The sequence below is a fragment of the Salvia hispanica genome, chromosome 2 (genome assembly GCF_029641045.1).
Source record: "Salvia hispanica isolate PSC_SH4W2 chromosome 2, Shi_PSC_v1, whole genome shotgun sequence".
Classification (NCBI taxonomy): Eukaryota; Viridiplantae; Streptophyta; class Magnoliopsida; order Lamiales; family Lamiaceae; genus Salvia; species Salvia hispanica.
This window is the reverse complement of record NC_142693.1, coordinates 1,576,749-1,597,612: the sequence shown is the minus strand read 5'-3', so window position 1 is coordinate 1,597,612 and position 20,864 is coordinate 1,576,749. Positions and strand designations below refer to the sequence as shown.

Sequence of the window (20,864 nt, the reverse complement as noted above, 5' to 3'; positions counted from 1 at the left end):
GAAAAAAAAACTCATTCATAAAAACCATGGAATTTTGATTTATACACAACAATCGACTACAAAAAGATTTGGTGAAATCATACGTGGACGTCACCAATATATTATTATTATTACATGTATGCGGCCTGATTTTTTGGTTGTGACATGATTAGGAACAAATCTAAAATTTGGCTAAAATTCATGATTTTCAGGTAAAATCGCCCTAAAATAAAACGTATTTCATTCCAAAATTCATCGCTTTCTTATCCTCTAGAATTAATCTCACTATAAATAAACTAGACTAAATGTCAAGCACAACTCAGAAAAAAATGACATCCCTCTCACCAATTCCTACATATGAAGATCTCAAGATAAAAATCCATGAATCCTCATTAGTTTCTCCATCACAAAAAACACCAAGAAAATCGATCTACTTGTCCAACATTGACCAGATTCTGAATTACAACATCCCAACTGCCCATTTCTTCAAGAAAAATCCAGATTTCCCACATGAAAACGTTGCTAAAAAGCTTAAAATCGCACTTCAAAAAGTGCTGGTTCCTTACGATTTTATGGCGGGAAGAATAGAACTGAACCTCGAAACGGGCAGGCTGGAGGTTGACTGCAATGGGGCTGGGGTCGGATTCGTCGTCGCTTCTTCTGAATTATCACTAGAGGAGATGGGAGATTTTTTGGTGCATCCAAATTTGGGATATCGGCAACTGGCTGTTGAAAAGTTGGAGAATTTGGGTCATGATGTTGATCAACCTCTGTGTGTTTTTCAGGTATGTGTGTGATTTGTGTTGTATGCGTCGATACTATTTTAATGTTACATCTTGTATTTTAATTAGGTTGTGACGGTATCGTTACTTTTTCATGTTACATCTCGGGAGTGCCGTCATATACAATAAATGCATGATTATCTGCTGGAAAGTTCGGTGGAGACTAGGAGGTTTTACCCACAGTCTGTCAATATATATCGAGAGATTAAGTATTCGTTAGTAATATAGGTTTTCTTAGTGTGAGTATGTGTATTTTATTTAGTGAAATTGAGTTGCTTTATGTTTATTTGTGTTAAAATTAGCCTTAATTGAAGACCAAAGTTGAACATATGCACAGTATATTATTACTTACTTTAAACTTTTAAAAATATAAAGCTAGGGATCCAATCTTGAGAGACATGTCGTACAGACTCACATGAATCATGTATGGAAACCAAATTAATATACAGAAGAATAAATAATGGATGTCATATCATTTATCACATGTAGTGTTTTTTATATCCCTATGTTCCACCTTACCAACATTCAATTTTTATATCAATAATAATTTTCATATAACAATGTGTGCACGACAAGTATTTAATTATTAGTGAGTATGTTTTAATTTTATTTTATTTTTTGATAAATGAGTATGTTTTAATATCACCTAATTAATTATGTTAATTAATTATGTATTCTTTTGGTGTATATGTATTAGATCACATCATTCAAGTGTGGTGGATTTGCAATAGGCATGTCTACTAATCACATCCTACTCGATGGCATGGCCGCCAAGGCATTCATGGAAAACCTAGCCTCTCAGGCTTTCGACGACGGCCCGTTGGCCATTGTCCCTCGGAACGATCGCCGCCTCCTCGCCGCCAGATCTCCACCTCAAGTGGTGTTCCCCCACCACGAATACCTAGCTCTTAATCTCCCAACCGAAGAAGGCTCTGGTCCACCTGTGTACGATTGTGAACGAGAAAAATTAAATTTTCGAATTTTCAAATTGAGCCCTACAAACATATCTAATATGAAAATCAAGGCGAAAAACACAACTAATGAAAATGCAAAAATTAGCACATTTAAGGTCGCGGCAGCACTTATGTGGCGGTGCCACGCCTTCTCGGGCGACAAAGGGCATGAAAAGGAAGAAAAGTCAACTATTTTGACTTCTATCAACTTAAGGTTAAGGGTAATCCCGAATCTGCCATCTGCATATAGTGGCAATGGAGTGTTGCCAATAGGGATTTCAACGACATTCGAGGATCTTGAAAAAGGGCCTTTTTCGCGATTAGTGGAGCTCTTCTCGAATAGGCTAGATGATATGACGGAAGAATATGCCAAATCGGCTTTTGATTGGCTTGAGGTGTACCGTGGGCTTCCCCACAGAGATTATCTTATAGCGTCGTGGATAGGGTTAGGGTTTGATGAAGTCAAGTACCCGTGGGGGAAACCAATTTATTGCTGCCCTGTTGTGAACCATAGGAAGGATATATGTTGGGTTTTCCATGATGCGATCGACGACGGGGTTGCCGTGATGGTGGCGTTGCCGGCGGAGGAGATGGTGCGATTTGAGGCACTCTTCTATGAATTCTTTCGATGATTTGAAAGTGCAAATTTATACGATGTCGTTTGTAATTTTTATTGTTTTTTACTTTTTTATGTCCTTGTGATATTTGTTATTGTTGCACATATGTTTGTAACATTGGAAATGGTACATTTTCTACAAAATTACTTATTATTTGAGCATGCTTTATATAAAAAAATTGTTTCAAACTTACTTTGGATTATATTGATTCTTATAAAAGTCTTACTTAGTTCTATTAGATCAGGTAAACCATAATAAAATTAATTAATCTGAATTAGTAATTATTCTTGTTAAAGCTTCACAAATTGTTATAAGTGAATATTATTTTCTTCATATTAAGATTTCTCAACGTTAAGGCCGTGGATTTTAGATTATTATGGTTGTTGGTATTAGTAGAGGTGCCCACGGTTCCGGAACCGGTAGTTACGGTTCGGAACCTCCGGTTCCACTTTGGAAATTGTCGAATCGGAACCAAACCGCAAGGGTGTTTCGCGGCTCCGGTTCCTGTTCCAAAACCGCCGGTTTCGAACCGACAGTTTTCCGATGGTTTGTCACGGTTTCGAACAACCAGTTTTTTGCGGTTCCAGCTTAGTTTCACGGTTTTCTGGCGGTTTTTCGCAGTTCCGTCACGGTTTAGGTTCGAAAATTTTGAACCTGTACCGAACCACGGTTCAAAAATTGACAGTTTTAATTCGGGTAAATTCTCACTGTTTCGGTTCGATAAACCTTGGTCAGGTCCAGGTATTAGTACTTTCTTAGACATGTGACACATTTATTTAAGTGGCATAATACAATATTTTCGCGTGCAAGTGTTTATATAGACTTGTCCCGTCCTAAGTATATAGGCTTGTCATCGTTTTCATCGTTTTCCAATCATCCAGCTGGTTTTCATAAATGATACTACAACGATCAAACACATTTTAGTTAGTAAAACATTTTTTAGTCGTTGTGGGATAAATGATGAACCGTTATTTATTCTCTTTAATAAATAAAATCATTTACTATTATATACTTCCTTTATCATAATAAATATGAAATTTTTGATTTCTGACAAGGAATTTTAGGTAAGTTTTGTAAGCTAATGAAGTGAGAGCAGTAAGAAAGAGGAAAAAGTAGAGATAGTATTGTTTCCATTTTAAGAAAAGTTTCATTTTTAATAGAAACGGGGGAATATTCTCCTATTTACATATAGGATTAACTCCTTTTATTATCAAAATAAATATGAATATTACTTATGAATTAGTAAAAATCCAACCAGCCTATAAAATTAGGATGTAGGGGAGTGTAATTAAATAATTGAATTCAAAGATCTACTAACAACTATAACCAAATTATGTCATAGTATTCGATTATTAAATTAATAGCATGAGATTAATACGTATGTAATGTTCCATATTTTTTTATTACTGCAAGCTAAAATTCGTTACTTTTATATGGTTAGGATATCTTATGTCATTCTCTTTTTATCTTTATTATTTTCTTACTGCAATTCATACGAATTGTTCGTAATCAACTTATACTTCTTAATTTAGGTTTTTATTGTTTTTCATTGAAAATCTAATAATCGTATTATGTTCTTTTTGTATTCGCCGAATTTTCATCAAAATATTGGTCATTTCTCATGTATGAATAATGACAGAACTTTTCTTAAAATCAGGATACATCACTAAATCAGTTTGTAAATATTATTGATATCAGTTGACATCACAAAATATATCAGTTTTTTTCTTTTAATTTTGTTGATTCAAGAATATAATTTCTATACTTATATCATTTCTGAATCAATATCTGTAACTACTCCTTTCATCCCATAAAAGATATCTTACTTTCTTTTTTAGTTTGTCCTATAAAATATGTCACACTGTTTTAGAAAAAGTTCTCTATCACATCATTGTAAAAAAATATATTTTCTCTTTTCACTCAATACACAGAATAACACTTTCTACAATCTTGTGTCATCCCGTAAGTATGACACATTTATGAGAAGAAATGAGTAATATATTTTTCTAACTCATTTTAAAAAGTTCTGGCTGAAGTTTCCCTAGGACTATACATATAAATATATGCTTGCATTAATTGATTTTGTTTATATTTTATTCGACTTTATCGACTTCGAGTTTGACAAATGAACATACGAGCACAAAATCCTATATTAAGCAGACAAAAATTTGACTACGACCGCTGGCAACTTTATATATTTCATACATATTTATATAGTATGAATTTAATTTTCACATTATATAACAAGGCTAAAGTGTGAAAATAAGAAAATAATTTAGGAAATCGATATTTTGTTGTCTATGATTAGATGATTGATTTTGTGTGCAAAATCGCTATGATGAATTCTATAGAAAGTTTCCACAATAATACAATATAGCATAGTGATTAGTAGCATATTTCACAATATTTTACTACATTTTTCGTCCCACAACGGATATCACACTCTTATTTTTAATTTTATATTACAAACGATGTCATATACTCCCATCTCTTTTTCTAGAAAAACTCCCTCTTACATCAATATGAATATACTATTTTTTCTATTAACCTAATACACAAAATAACATCTCCTAAAATCTCATATTATTTTCCAAACATATCATTTATTATGAAACGAGGAACACTTATTTAGTCGATGATTATCATGATGAGTCTTAATTAAGATAATTACTTGACCACAAATAATAGTACAAAAATGTTATCAAATTCAAAAATTCTTCACGCAATTAAAAAAGTTTCTGAGTGAAATTTCAAAATAATTTATTAATATTTGGAATTTTACTATTTCGAGTATACAAATTCCACCTAAACTGAGAACCACTTGCATTAGATTAATGTATATATGTCGGAAAAAAATCGATTCCTCTAAGGCTATACTATCAATTCACTAAATCAACTCTAGCAGTAAAATATACAGCCCTGTTTTAGTCAAATTGCACGAATCCACTAAATCAACTCTAGCACTAATATTTAGCCGTATTTTAATCAAATAGCGCGAGGATAAAAATATAGAAATAAACTTTAGGTGTTAAAAATACTTGACTACCCTTAAATCATTTATTCGAGCACGTTGAATTAATTATGGGTAAATTTTAAGAAAAATCATTAAGTTAATTTAAATTCATAGTTTATAAAATAGTCGATATTAATTTTGATAGTTTTCTGAATTCTTCCATAACAAAATAGTCGATATTAATTTCTGAATTCTGCCGAAAAGTAATAAGGCAGTTAAATAAGGCCAAATAGAATAATTATAATTTCGATATCATAGAGCATCAAATTTCATGGCCTCGAAAGTAAGTATTGAACATAACCAAACAAAATAATGTGGTCCATACACTTATTAAAATATAAATTAAACCCAATTTTATAAAAGAAAATTACAATATTCTAAAACTTTCAACAAATTACCCGCATGCATTTGTACGTAGATTACTAGTTTTATTTTTTAGGAACCAAACATTGACTGAATAGTTACATGAATAATTAATTACGTTGAATACTCTCATTATAGTCTACAGACATTAGAGGACTAGACACGTACGAACTTGATGCAATTTTATAAGATGTGTAAAAAAATTTAATATCCCTTAGAACAGGTATCAATATTGTCATTGATAACATGCAATGATCCTACACTGAATTAGGTAATATATCTCCCACCAATCAAATCATATATGCAATCTTATCTTATCACATGTTCTTGAAATGAAAATTGTTCACTTACATATTAACAGAACTAATTTATAAAATGTATATTCACATTATTTTAATTTTTTCAATTTATTCAAATTTCTGAAACTCGTGTTGATCCATGATCGATCCCAATTCTCATATACAGTAGTATAATTAATGACGGACACAGAAGTATTTTATTTATAAAACGTAATGTCAAAGATTAAAACCTCACTACTCTTTTCCCAAAACAGAAAAATTAAAAAATTAAAGTTAAGATATTTATTTGAAAGTACTCATAACTTTTTATAGCCCACATGTAGTAGGAGTATTAATTAATCTCCAAACAAAATTTCAAAGTAAAATAGAGAACTAAGTCCTCATTTAACAACCAACAAAATTCAAATCAAATTTCCATATTAAATAAAGGATCAAATTCAAACCACATCCATACCACAAACATCCATATTCTTTCAAGCCTATAAATAACACCAAAAACCAAAATCATAATCCCACCATTATCAAAATGATACTCATACTATCAATACTAGTCCCCTTACTAGCAATATACCTTCTCCACAAATCAAGAATCTCAACCAAAAACGACGTCGTTCGTGTCCCTCCCGGCCCTCCCGGCCTACCCTTTATCGGAAACCTCCTCGAAATCGGAGCCGCCTCCGACCTCCCTTTCTATTTTTGGAAACTCTCCAAAAAATACGGCCCCGTCATGCGAATGAGAATAGGCCACGTGTCCATGCTCATCATCTCCTCCCCAAAACTAGCACAAGAAGTGATGAAAACACAAGATTTGTCATTTTGCAACCGCCCAAAATTCCTAGGGCAAAAGAGACTGAGCTACAATTGTACGGACATAGTGTTCTCTCCCTGCAACGAGGACTGGCGCGAGATGAGGAAGATCACAGCCCTCCATTTGTTCAGCGTGAAAAAGAACCAGTCCTTTCGCCCCGTGCGAGAGATGGAAGTCTCTCGCATGGTGGCGAAGATTCGGATCTTATCCGAATCTCCAGAGCCACGGCCTGTGGATCTGAGCCACGTGGCCATGGCTCTTGGGAGCAGTTTGATTTGCAAGATTGCTTTCGGGAAGAGATATGAGGAAGAGGGGCCTGAGATTAGAAGGTTCGAGAAGCTTCTCAGCGATGCTCAGGCGGCGCTGATTGAGTTTTACGTGTCGGATTATTTTCCGGCCTTTGGTTGGGTTGATAGAGCGACCGGAGCCATTGATCGGCTCAATAAGGTTTTCTACAGTCTGGATTCGTTTTATCGGGAGCTCATCGACGAGCATCTCGATATGAGGAGGGAGAAGGAGGAGAATGAGGAGGATATTTTGGATGTCTTGATCAAGTTTAAAGAGGAGAAACTGAGCTCCATTGATCTTGATTGGGATCGCGTTAAAGCCCTGTTAACGGTATGACATCTTCCCTAAAAATTACTTTAGGTTAGGAGCTTCATTGAATTAAGGCTAATATTACGAGAAATTTAGGTCGATAACTCATTTTCCAAAGTAAATCTTGATATACCAAGGGGTGAAAGTGTGCCTAATATTTTAGGGTGTGTATAAGATATTGCCTTATCTCTTCACTAGCTTATTTAAATCCATATGCATGATTTACATTATATATAAATATTGTGTTGTATAAATATGTGTGTACTTTTGTATTTGTCTACACATGTCTAGAATGGACTTTAGTTGGTAAGAATGACTTAATTGGGCTTGCTTAGTACTCCCTCGGTCCCGGCTAAGATGACAATACATTTCTTAGCCGGCACAGGATTATAAGAATTATTAGTTAATGTGTTTAATTGGAGAGAGAAAAAGGTGGGTGTAGAGAGAGAAAGATCTATGAAAATTTTAAATGAAGTGAGAAAAAGTGGTTGAGTGTATTAATTAGAGAGAAAAAGTTTTCATAAAAGGAAATGTATCATCTTATTTGGAACAAACTAAAAAGGAAAATGTGTCATTTTAAATGGGACCAGGGAGTAGAAAATAGGAGAAAAAATAAACAAAAACAATGTCGAAGAAGGTAAAAAACTATATATTTGCCGTCAATAAATCTAATTTTATTATGATTAAACTTGATATAAGTTAGTATTTCTCCATTTTACGTAATTTAACTTCATACATTTATAGATAAAATTAATAATATTTCTCCATTTATCACATGGATATAGTAACCGTAATCCTAAATTTACTCATTTGGAAAATTGTCACCAAATAAACCATATTTAATCGTGTTTTTTCAGATAGCTAACCACAATTATTTTGCTATTTTTAGGACATATTTATTGCCGCAACGGATACAAGTGCAGCATCAACTGTTTGGACCATGACAGCCTTGATCAAGGTACCTAAAGTGATGCGCAAGGTACAAGCCGAGATTCGAAATTTGGTGGGCAACAAAGGCAAAGTAGATGAAGACGATATCCCCAATCTTCCATATCTAAAAGCAGTCATAAACGAGACATTTAGATTGTACCCTCCAGCTCCACTACTTATACCTAGACAAACAATCGAGAAATGCACTCTAAAGGGATATCAAATTCAGCCCGGAACAGTGGTTTATGTAAACGCATGGGCGCTTGCATGAGATCCCGAGTATTGGAAGGATCCGGATGAATTTACACCCGAAAGATTCTTGAATAGTAACATTGATGTCAAAGGAAAAGACTTCGGGCTCATTCCATTTGGGTCAGGGCGAAGAATCTGCCCAGGAATGCTTATGGGACTTTCCAATGTAGAGCTAACGGTTGCAAATTTATTGTATTCTTTTGACTGGGATTTGCCCGAAGGAATTCGGGCAGAAGATGTTGATACCGTTGCTCGGCCCGGTCTCACTATGCATAAGAAAAATCCACTTCTCCTTATAGCTAAAAAAATATGATGTTTAAGCAACAATATTTTGTTCAATTGAATATGTACTCCATGTAACTTTATTTGTAAATTTAATGTATGAGGACTTCAAATATGGAACTATAAGGATAAGGATCTCCTTATTATTGGGTAGTTGTTGTTGATTTAAACTAAAAGAATACTATACGAAATGGGGGAATTAGCCAAAAATACTACTAAATGAATTAAAATTTTAGTGCTAAATTGTAAGTATTAAGTGATAACGGTCAATGAATAATACAATAGAAATATTATTTTAGTGTGTGGGTGTTGAAATCTTAATGTTTTTATTTAATTTGTAATGAAATTATCTAAAGATTTTTCCTCTCTTACTAAAGCACGTAGTTGAAATGGGCCGCCAACGAAAGAATATACATGAGCATGGTAGATGGGCTATTTTTATAGTATTATCCAAAATTCCTATAACTCAATTTATCATTTTAACCAAAACTTATTGGGCATGCCAAGATGGCACGCCACCACGTGCTATTTCACCATATTATAAACGTATAATTATTCAATATATAAATACATAAAAACTTCACTAGCATGCTAATTTAAATTCAACTAATTATCTATCAAGGCATCTAGGGTTTGAATCCCAACTTTTTTCCCACATCCCAAGTACATCCAAACAGGCCTCCTCGAGGTCGACTGCAACGGGGCCGGGGTCGGATTTGTTGTCGCTTCTTCTTAGTTTTCACTAGAGGAGATGGAGGATTTTTTGGTCCATCCGAACTTGGGATATTGGCAACTTGCTGTTGAAAAGTGGAGAATTTGGGTCATGATGTTGATTTCAGGTATATGTGTGTGTTTTAATTTGTTCTATGCGTCGGTACTATTTTCATGCTACATCTAGTATTTTAATTAAGTTTTGATGGTATCGTGACATTTTCATGTTACATCTCATGAGCGCCCGTCGTATAGAATAAATGTGTTATTATCTGCTGGAAAGTTCGTTGGAGACTAGGAGGTCTTACCCACACTCTGTCAGTATTTATTGAGAGATTAAGTATTCGTCAGTACTATAGGTTTTCTTAGTGTGAGTATGTGTATTTTATTCAATGAAATTGAGTTATTTTATTTGCATTTGTGTTGAAATTAGCCTTAATTGAATACCAAAGTTGAACATATGCATAGTAATATAGTATTATTACTTATTTTAAACTTTTAAAAGTATAAAGCTAGGGATCCAATCAAGAGAGACATGTTGTCACATGAATCATGTTTGGAATCAAAATTAATGTATACAGAAGAATTAGTAATGGATGTCATATCATTTATCACATGTAGTGTTTTTTTTATTTATGTATGACTGATCCTATTTACATCCCAATTTCCACCTTACCGACCCACATTTTTTATATCAATAATAATTTCCATATAACAATGTGTGGACGACAAGTATTTAATCTTTAGTGAGTATGTTTTAATTTTTTTAATTTTTTTATTTTTGATAAATGAGTATGTTTTAATATCACCTGACTAATTATGTTAATTAATTATGTATTCTTTTGGTGTATATGCAAAGATCACATCATTCAAGTGTGGTGGATTTGCAACGACCGCCGCCTCCTCGCCACCAGATCTCCGCCTCAAGTGGTGTTCCCCCACCATGAATACCTAGCTCTTAATCTCCCAACCGGAGAAGGCACTGGCCCACCTGTGTACGACTGTGAACGAGAAAAATTAAATTTTCGAATTTTCAAATTGAGCCCTACTAACATATCTAACATGAAAGTCAAGTCGAAAAACACAACTAATCAAAATGCAAAAATGAGCACATTTAAGGTCGCGGCGGCTCTTATGTGGCAGTGCCATGCCTTCTCGGGCGACATAGGGCATGAAAAGGAAGAAAAGTCAACTATTTTTACTTCTATCAACTTAAGGTCAAGGGTAATCCCGAATCTGTCACCTTCATATAGTGACAATGGAGTGTTGCCAATAGGAATTTCAACCACATTTGAGGATCTTGAAAAAGGGCCTTTTTCGAGATTAGTAGAACTAATCTCGAATAGGCTAGATGATCTGACTGAAGAATATGCCAAATCGGCTTTTAATTGGCTCGAGGTGCACCGTGGGCTTCCCCACGGGGATTATCTTATAGCGTCATAGATAGGGTTACGATTTGATGAAGCCGAGTACCCGTGGGGGAAGCCAATTTATTGCTGCACCGTTGTGAACCATAGGAAGGACATATGTTGGGTTCTCCGTGACGCGATCGACGACGGGATTGCCGTGATGGTGACGTTGCCGGCGGAGGAGATGGTGCGACTTGAGCCACTCTTCTATAAATTCTTTCGATGATTTGAAAGGAAAATTGATGCGATGTAGTTTGTAATTGTTTATGGTTTGTTACTTTTTATGTCTTTGTGATATTTGTTATTGTTTTGTAACATTGAAAATGGTACATTTTCTAAGGAATTATTATTTGTACATGCTTTATATATAGCAAAATTTGTTTTAAGCTTACTTTAGATTATATTGTTGGAATTATTATTTGTACATGCTTTATATATAGCAAAATTTGTTTTAAGCTTACTTTAGATTATATTGTTTCTTATAAAATTTTTGTTAGATTGTGGGCCATTATGCAGGAGGCCCCAGTGTTTAGTCCCGGGCCCAATATCCACTGCCCATCTACCTGCTGGCCCAGTTCTTAACCCTAGCTACGTGTCAGTGTGTGATTGGGTGTCATATGTGTGTCATATATATACTCCCTCTCTTCTGATCCGCCTCATTCTCTTCACTCTTTTCACTCTCATTCTCTCTCTATTAGAACTCCTTCTCTTCTACAGATTTAGGGTTTTCTACCCTTAATCTGGTGTGTTCTCTCAGTGTGATCTTGAGAGATTAGCTGTCTTCCTTCTTCTCTGGAGTGAGCTCGAAGGTGTGCGGTTGTGAGGAAACCTCTGGTTTTCTGGTCTTGTGCTTCTTAGACTGGTTGGTGGTTTCTTGTGCTGAAGGGAGTTCTTCTGAGACCGTGAGGGTTGTTGTTGTTGTGACCGGTGTGAAGTGGTTGATTGTCTGGTAGATGTGTGGTGGTGGATCTAGGGTTCCGGTGTGACTTGCCTTGATCGACTGTGGTCGATCTGAGTTCTCCCTTGGTGCAAATCGGAGTTGGCTGGATAGTTGAGGGCCGGATATATATAGATCTGTGCAGTTGTACCTGGTGCAACTTGAGCCACATCAAAACCTTGTTTTTCTTCAAATCTTTGATTCTATCTTGCTATTACTTCTGCTGAATTTTTTGTCTTGAAGTTACTAATCGTTTACTTAGTGTTTCAGGCTCAATAATTGCAGATTCTAGTTGTAGCTATAGTTCTTGTATCAGATCTGTTATCTGGGGGTTGATCTCCTCAGAATTACTGTAGATATACTTGGATTATATCAAGCCTTCGGCTTATCAATACCTTACAATTTTTACTTAGTTCTCTTAATTAGAGGTAAAGCAAAATAACATTATATAATCTGAATTAGTGATTATTCTTGTAAAGCTTCACAAATTGATATTATTTTCTTCATATTAAGATTTCTCAACGAAATTGGCACTGTATATTAAGGACCTTAATTAAGGCAAGGTTGTTGGGTATTAATTACTTTCTTACATTTATATAAGTGGCATAATGCAATATTTTCACGTGCACGTATTAGAGTGTGTGTAGATTGTAATATAGACTTGTTCCATCCTAGTATATAGGTTTGTCAATGATTTTCAGACATCCAGCTGGTTTTCAATAAACGATAATACATAGTTTAATTGGTAACGTGTTTTTAGTCGTCACGGTATAAATGATGAATTATTATTGATTTCTCTTTTAATTTCATAATTTTTTAATAAAACGTCATTTATTATTATATGGAGTATATACTTTCTCCTATTTACATATAGTATTAACTCCTTTTATTATCAAAATAAATATGAATATTACTTATCAAATCATTGAATTTAATGATCTAACAAATATAAATAACACATGTGATCGATAATATTCAATTATTAAATTAAAAGCTTGAGAATATGTATGCAATGTTCCATATTTTTTATTATGATATATGAAAACTATAATTTCGCTACTTTTATATGGTTACGATATCTAATGTGATTCTTTTTTTTAATCTTATTTTCTTACTGCAATTCATACGAATTTTAATCAACATATATTTCTTGGTTTATGTTTTTATTTTTTCCATAGAAAATTTAAGAATTTTATCATCAATATTTTCTTTGTATTTGTCGATTTTTGCATCATAATTTTGTTAATTTGTCATCATATTGTTACACATTAATCTTATTAGTACATAATAGTATTACTAGTATATACTCCCCCTGTCTCATTAAATATGCAACGTTTGGTTTAATGCATTTGTTTTAAAAAAATTATATTTCTTTTGTTCCTTGTTAATAGATTCTCTTCTATATTATTCTCTCTCTTACTTTATTTTTTTACTACTTTAATTATTTATTATCATTTATTGAAAACATGTATAAAAAGGAAGTATATAAATGCTATTGGCGATATTATTGCATTTTGTTTATATTTCTTAGCCTTTGTCGACTTCAAATTTGACAAATGAATATACGAGCACAAAATCCAATATTACAGGAGGGCAACAATTGTCTTCGACTGCTGGTACACTTGTTTCTTGGAAACATCAAAATACTATATATATTTCATTTATATTTTAATTTTCACATTAAATAACAAGGCAAAAGTGTGAAAATAAGAAAATAATTAAACTCGAGAGGTTGTTGTATTGATTAGATAGATGACTTTGTGTGTGCGTGCGTGTGTATGTTTTGTTTCAAAATAGGCATGATGATTTTTCTTAAAGTATCCACAATAATACAATAGATATATAGTGATTCGTAGCATGTTTCACAATATTTTTTCTAGTTGAAAGCAGATACAAAAATGTAATCAAATTCAAGTTCTTCACGCAATCAAAAAAGTTGCTGAGAAATTCCAAAATTTTTATTAATATTTGGAATTTTCTGACTAGGGGTATACAAATTCCACCCAAATTGAGAGCCACTTGCATTCGAAATTATTCACTTATATATGTTGGCAAATTAAAAATGATTCCTCTAAGCCTATACTTTCAATTCACCAAATTAACTCTAGCACTAATATTTAGCCCTATTTTAGTCAAATTGCACGAGGATTAATTAAAATATAGAAACAAACTTTTAGGTTTTAAATCGAACAGTTTGAATTATGGCCTTAAGGGTAAACTCCAAGAAAAACCATTAACTTTAGTCAATTTTATAGTTTTAAAAATAGTTGATATTAATTTTGATAATGATCTTAATTGTACCATAGCAAAAATCTGCCATCCTACACATCTTTAGCAATTTCTTTTGACGTATAACTAAGTATCTTGGCCATTCTGGTAGAAAAATTGACGTCCATGAACAGACCATACATTAAAAAAAATAAAGACATATAAAAAGTAGGAATTTTTATGAGATAATTGAAAAAATTGTCAAATTTAAAATAAAATCTATTTATTTTCAAAGTTATAGGATTAACCAGAAATTTATCAAATTTAATTATTTTCTTGCCTCAATATTATGTACTGATAATGCACTTTGCGCTATTACAAGAATTGTCAATTTCACAATTCGTTTAAATCTGTAAGGGCAAAAATGTCAATTTCAGTTGTACTTCCATGTTAAATCTAATATACTATATTGTATACCACATTTTTATTTTTGAATTTACTATGCCGACAAATAAGCCAGTCAAATAATACCAAATGGAATAAATATAATTACGGTATATTGGACTCCAGTAAAATAAGTATCGAAGATATCCAAACAAAATACTATGGTCCATGCAATTATTAAATACTATAAATCAAATCTGATTTTGTTTAAAAATATTATATAATTTTCAAATAAAATGCAACAAATTAAAGAAGGCGTTGTTACTTATAATTTAAAAAAAATGATAATTAGCCACTTGCATTTGTAGGTTACTAGTGTTTTCTTTAGGAATCAGACATTGACTGAATTGTTACATAAATAATAAATTACGTTGAATACTATCATTATAGACTATAGACATTAGAGGAGTACACACGTACAAACTTGATGCAATTTTATAAGATATTTAAATTAATTAATATCCCTAAGCACAGTCTGAAGAGGTATCAATATTGTCATCGACAACATGCAATGGTCCTACACTGAATTAGGTAATAATATATCTCCCACCAATCAAATGATCATATATACAACCTTATCTTATCAAAATAGTTCTTTTTTACATGTTCTTGAAATGAAAATTTATTCACCGTAATATTCGCCATATCTCATTTTATATTACAAATCATATTTTCACAGTTGTTTAGAATGTCCGTTATTGCAAGTCATATTTCACAGTCGCTAGTATGAGAAGTAGGTTTAATATTTTATGACACATTTCACTTACATAGTAATAAACTAATTTATAACATTTAGATTTACATTATGTTAATTTTTTCACTTATATTTATTCACATTTCTTAAACTCCTGCTAATCTCATAAATTAATGATGGCCAGAGAAGTACTTTATTTATAAATAGTAATGTCGAAGATTCGAATCTCACTACTTTTTTCCATAAACAGAAATAAAATAAAATAAATAAAGTTAAAGTTAAAGATTTTATTATAGTCCACATGTATTAATTGGTTTTCAAACTAATCCCGTCTGTCCCCAAAGAATATGCACTTTGGGTTCGGTATGAATTTCGATGTAAAATTGGTAAAGTAAGAAAGAGGTAGGGAGAAAAAAGTAATTAAAGTATCGTTAGTGGAAAATGGGTCTCACCTCAATAGAAAAAAAAAACATTCCAAAATAAGAAAATACATTTTTTTATAGAACAGTCTAAAAAAGGAATAATGTATGTTTTTGTGGGACGTCTAAAAAAGGAATAATGTATGTTCTTGTGGAACGGCTAAAAAAGGAATAATGTATGTTCTTGTGGGACGGCCGGACGAGGGAATATATATCAAATAATATAGAGATTCTAGTCCTCATTGAACAACCAACACAAGTCAAAATCAAATTTCCAAAAAGGATCAAATTCAAACCACATCCACATACATCCATATCCTTTCAAGCCTATAAATAACACCAAAACCAAAAACATAATACCACCAATATCCAACAATGATACTCATACTATCAATACTAATCCCCTTACTAGCAATATACCTTCTCCACAAATCCAAAATCTCAACCAAAAACGACGTCGTTCGTGTCCCTCCCGGCCCTCCCGGCCTACCGTTCATCGGAAACCTCCTCGAAATCGGCTCCGCCTCCGACCTCCCTTTCTATTTTTGGAAACTCTCCAAAAAATATGGCCCCATCATGCGAATGAGAATAGGCCACGTGTCCATGCTCATCATCTCCTCCCCAAAACTAGCCCAAGAAGTAATGAAAACACAAGATTTGTCCTTTTGCAACCGCTCGAAATTCCTAGGGCAGAAGAGGCTGAGCTACAACTGTACGGACATGGTGTTCTCCCCCTACAACGACGACTGGCGCGAGATGAGGAAGATCTCAGCCGTCCATTTGCTCAGCGTGAAAAAGAACCAGTCGTTTCGCCCCGTGCGAGAGATGGAAGTCTCTCGCATGGTGGCGAAGATTCAGAGATTATCTGAATCTCCAGAGCCACGGCCTGTGGACTTGAGCCACGTGGCCATGGCTCTAGGGAGCAGTTTGATTTGCAAGATTGCTTTTGGGAAGAGGTATGAGGAGGACGGGCCCGAGTTTAGAAGGTTCGAGAAGCTTCTCAATGATGCTCAGGCGGCGCTGATGGAGTTTTACGTGTCGGATTATTTTCCCGCGCTTGGGTGGGTGGATAGGGTGACCGGGGCCATTGATCGGCTCGATAAGGTTTTCTACGGCCTGGATTCGTTCTATCAGGAGCTCATCGACGAGCATCTCGATCCGAGGAGGGAGAAGGTGGAGAATGAGGATATTTTGGATGTATTGATCAAGCTTAAAGAGGAGAAATTGAGCTCCATTGATCTTGACTGGAATCGCATTAAAGCCTTGTTAACGGTATGACATCATTAGTATACACGAAATTTGTATTATATGCTGATCATGTTTGGTAAAGTAGATAACTCATATAAGAATGAAATCTATGAATAAAAATGATATTTTTATTCATAGAATTCCATCCCTAGACGAGTTATTTACCCTGCGTCCCCTACCAGACATGCTTTAGTATATCCATACATTTTATATTCTTAAATATATAATACTATTAGTTTACATCGTATTTACAAATATGTCATTAGTTTATTGACTTGGAAACTAACGCACCATGTTTAAGTTCTTGGAAAACTAAAATTTTGGACATTATGGATTAAGTATTGTTCTTGGAAACATGCTTCATACATATAGCTATGCCAATGTTTTGGGTTTGAAACTACAGCTTCCCTATAAATTACTTTAGGTTAGGAGCTACATTGAATAATAATATTATGAGAAATTTAGGTGGATATCTCATTTTCCAGAATAATTCTTGATATACCTAAGGGGTGAAAGTGTACCTAATATTTTTGGGTGTGTATATATCTAGTGATGGTAATAAAGATATTGCCTTATCTCTTAACTATCTTTATTATAGCCACATGGTTTATAGATATTGTATTGCATAAATATGTGTGCGTGTTTTTTTTTTGTCTATACATGACTAGATTGGACTTTAGTTGGTAAGAATAGTTAATTGGCTTGCTTAGAAGAAAATAGGAGTAAAAGTAAACAAAAACAATAGTTAAAGTAGTTAAAACTAAATCTAGGCCATCAATAGACCTAATTTTATTATGATTAATAAACTTGATTTAAATTGACTAACTCTAAAGGGGTTTACTCAATACTATATTAACTCAATAATAGTTTTCCATTTATCACATGGATATAGTATCTGTAGTCCTCAATTTATTTATTTGGAAAACTGTCACCAACTACTAAGCAATATTTAATAGAGTGGTTTTCAGATAGCTAACCACAATTTTTTTGCTCTTTTTAGGACATATTTATTGCCGCAACGGATACAAGTGCAGCATCAACTGTTTGGACCATGACAGCCTTAATCAAGGTACCTAAAGTGATGCGCAAGGTACAAGCCGAGATTCGAAATTTGGTGGGCAAGAAAGGCAAAGTAGATGAAGATGATATCCCCAATCTTCCATATCTAAAAGCAGTCATCAACGAGACATTTAGGTTGTACCCTCCAGCTCCACTGCTTGTACCTAGACAAACCATCGAGAAATGCACTCTCGAGGGATATCAAATTCAACCCGGAACAGTGGTCTATGTGAACGCGTGGGCGCTTGCAAGAGATCCCGAGTATTGGAAGGATCCAGATGAGTTCATGCCCGAAAGGTTCTTGAATAGTAACATTGATGTCAAAGGGAAAGACTTCGGGCTCATTCCATTTGGGTCAGGGCGAAGAATCTGCCCAGGAATGCTTATGGGACTTTCCAATGTGGAGCTAACGGTTGCGAATTTATTGTATTCCTTTGACTGGCAGTTGCCCGAAGGAATTCGGGCAGAAGATATTGATACCGTTGCTCGGCCCGGTATCACGATGCATAAGAAAAATCCACTTCTCCTTGTAGCTAAAAAATATGATGTTTAAGCAACAACATTTTGTTCATTAAATATGTATGTAACTTTGTTAGTAAATTTTGGAACTATGAGTTAAGGGAAAGGAACTCCTTAATATTGGGTATTTACGTTGTTTATAAAGTAAGGCGAATACTATATGAAATAGAGCAATTAACCAAAAATATAACTAAAAGGGATAGTGTTAAATGCAGTGAAAATTTTAGTGATGAATTGTAAGTATTAAGTGAAAATGGAAAAAATGGTATGGTCAATGATTTGACAACAGAAATTGTACTGCTCCCTCCCCTCCGTCTTGCTTTAGCAGTCCCATTGACTTTTCTGCATTCGTTTTGTAAAAATGATAATAAATAATTAAAGTAGAGAAATAATAAAGTAAAAAAGAGAATAATGTAGATAAGATACTCTCTTTTTTTACTTTATTATTTCTCCACTTTAACTATTTATTATCATTTTTACAAAACGAGTGCAGAAAAGTCAATGGGACTGCTAAAGCGGGACGGAGGGAGTATTATTTAGTGTGTGGATGTTGGAATTATAATGTTTTTATTTAATTTGTAATGAAATTATCAAAAGATTTTCCATTTCTTTCTAAAAAGACGTAGTTGAAAGTTGAAACGGGCCGCCAATGCAGGACTGTGGGCTTGGAAAATGGGCTATTTTATTAGTTCATTCAAAATGCCTACAACTCAATTTCTCATTCCAAACAAAATTAATTATTATTATTAAAAATATTTTAAAATAGTACATAAAAGACTTCACTAGCATGCTAGTTTAAATCAACTTGTCTTTCAAGGCATCTAAGGTTTGAATCCCAACTTTTTTTTCTTCACTGTTTTATGGTATATTTATACTCCTATATTTTTTTGTTCTTTTCTCTATGGTATAATGAGTGGGAATTTTCTTTATTTTGTAATTATATTTTAATTATATGTATTTTGCATTTGAGATACATACATATAATTAAAAAGGAACCGAAAAGAATAAAATACGAGATGCTTGAATGATGTTAAATGTAGTGCAGTTTTAGAACTCTGGATTAATGTAAGTGATAATTGATAGTTAGAAATATTAAAATCTAAACCCAAACTTCAAATTCATTCAATCTATAGTATAATCTTTATCAAGAAGGTTCCCAAATTTATCCTAATATACATAAACATATTAATAAAGTAATCTGCAAGTAGGCATACACCAAATACGACCAATTTTATTAGATGAAATTAAATAGAAATTCTTAACCAAGAGATGCTAAAATTAGACCAAAACAAATCATCACATGGTTGGTCTAATTTTTCTTAGTAAAATAGAAACTAAAAATTTAGCTTAGGTTAGACATAATTTGGCTTCTCAATATCAGAATATTGATTGTTTTAGTATGGAGCCTCGACCGGAGCCTCGACTGGAGCTCCATACGGCGCTAGGTCTAGTAGGTCTTTGTCATGGAACAAGTTTTGCTCGTCAACATCTTCGTTCCCATTGTCACTTTCAACTCTGGAGGGTGGGTCATCGCGGCATCTTTCTTCCACCTCACAACCCCTCCTATAGGGGTTTTCGGGTGTTTTTGGGGGCGATCCCGGAATTCCGCCTTTACCAAGAGCAGGGTTGCCAATATTTTCGGCTAGCGATGGGAGAAAAGTGCTCACCATAAGCAATGTTGTTAGCATCATAGCTAGTGTTTTCGTCATGCCTATAAAAGATATGTCCTGTTAAAGAATGTGTGTGACAATAGCACTTTGATAGAACAACTTATATTTATATAGTATAGTATGTATATATGCGTAAATCAAGCGTCTAAGAGAATTTATACTTTATTTATTGGAGGCTATTAAGAAACTAAACGTTAGGGCTTAATAGAGTATTAATTCAGGCGCTATAAAGTTATTTATGAAGGTATTAAGGCACTAAATGTTCTAGTGTTTTTTTTACATAGTCATAACATAATTACATCACTTTACCTGTGGTCGTGGATTAATGTAATCACATTTTATGTGAGAATCGAGAATAATATTTTGAACGTTTAAACTTAAATAATTCACCGTAAAATTAAACCCTATGAAAATAATATATTTATTCGTGACTAGTGGGATTTTAATCCATATCTTTCATTTAGTATATAAAAAAAGGGATGGCACACTATAAACAAAGTTCAAGAAACAAAAGAAAACACTAAGTAGGGTTGAATTTAATATAAATCAAATTTATTAAAAATAGTCAATGCCGAATAGTGCACATCTAACATATCGTTAAATAAACTATACTAGTAAATATATAAATTTTAGTGTGTAACAAAGTGTTACTTAAAAAAACCTCAACATTT

The 20,864-nt window shown here is 33.4% G+C and overlaps 3 protein-coding genes and 1 pseudogene across 3 annotated transcripts; all 4 read left to right on the top strand.

Moving 5' to 3' along the window:
* The first annotated feature begins 255 nt into the window (after positions 1-255).
* LOC125202234 (acyltransferase GLAUCE-like) lies at positions 256-2,484 on the top strand. The gene is made up of 2 exons (XM_048100597.2): positions 256-764; positions 1,459-2,484. Exons 1-2 carry the CDS (start codon positions 285-287, stop codon positions 2,344-2,346), a joined length of 1,368 nt encoding a protein of 455 aa, XP_047956554.2. The 5' UTR covers positions 256-284; the 3' UTR covers positions 2,347-2,484.
* Positions 2,485-6,531: 4,047 nt separating this feature from the next.
* Positions 6,532-8,983, top strand: LOC148931358 (6,7,8-trihydroxycoumarin synthase-like). The gene is made up of 2 exons (XM_089066070.1): positions 6,532-7,432; positions 8,301-8,983. Exons 1-2 carry the CDS (start codon positions 6,533-6,535, stop codon positions 8,610-8,612), a joined length of 1,212 nt encoding a protein of 403 aa, XP_088922196.1. The 5' UTR covers position 6,532; the 3' UTR covers positions 8,613-8,983.
* Positions 8,984-9,626: 643 nt separating this feature from the next.
* Positions 9,627-11,221, top strand: LOC148931357 (acyltransferase GLAUCE-like; annotated as a pseudogene).
* Positions 11,222-16,055: 4,834 nt separating this feature from the next.
* LOC125208732 (6,7,8-trihydroxycoumarin synthase-like) lies at positions 16,056-18,650 on the top strand. Its single transcript, XM_048108345.2, has 2 exons — positions 16,056-16,969; positions 17,946-18,650. Exons 1-2 carry the CDS (start codon positions 16,073-16,075, stop codon positions 18,555-18,557), a joined length of 1,509 nt encoding a protein of 502 aa, XP_047964302.2. The 5' UTR covers positions 16,056-16,072; the 3' UTR covers positions 18,558-18,650.
* Positions 18,651-20,864: the final 2,214 nt, after the last annotated feature.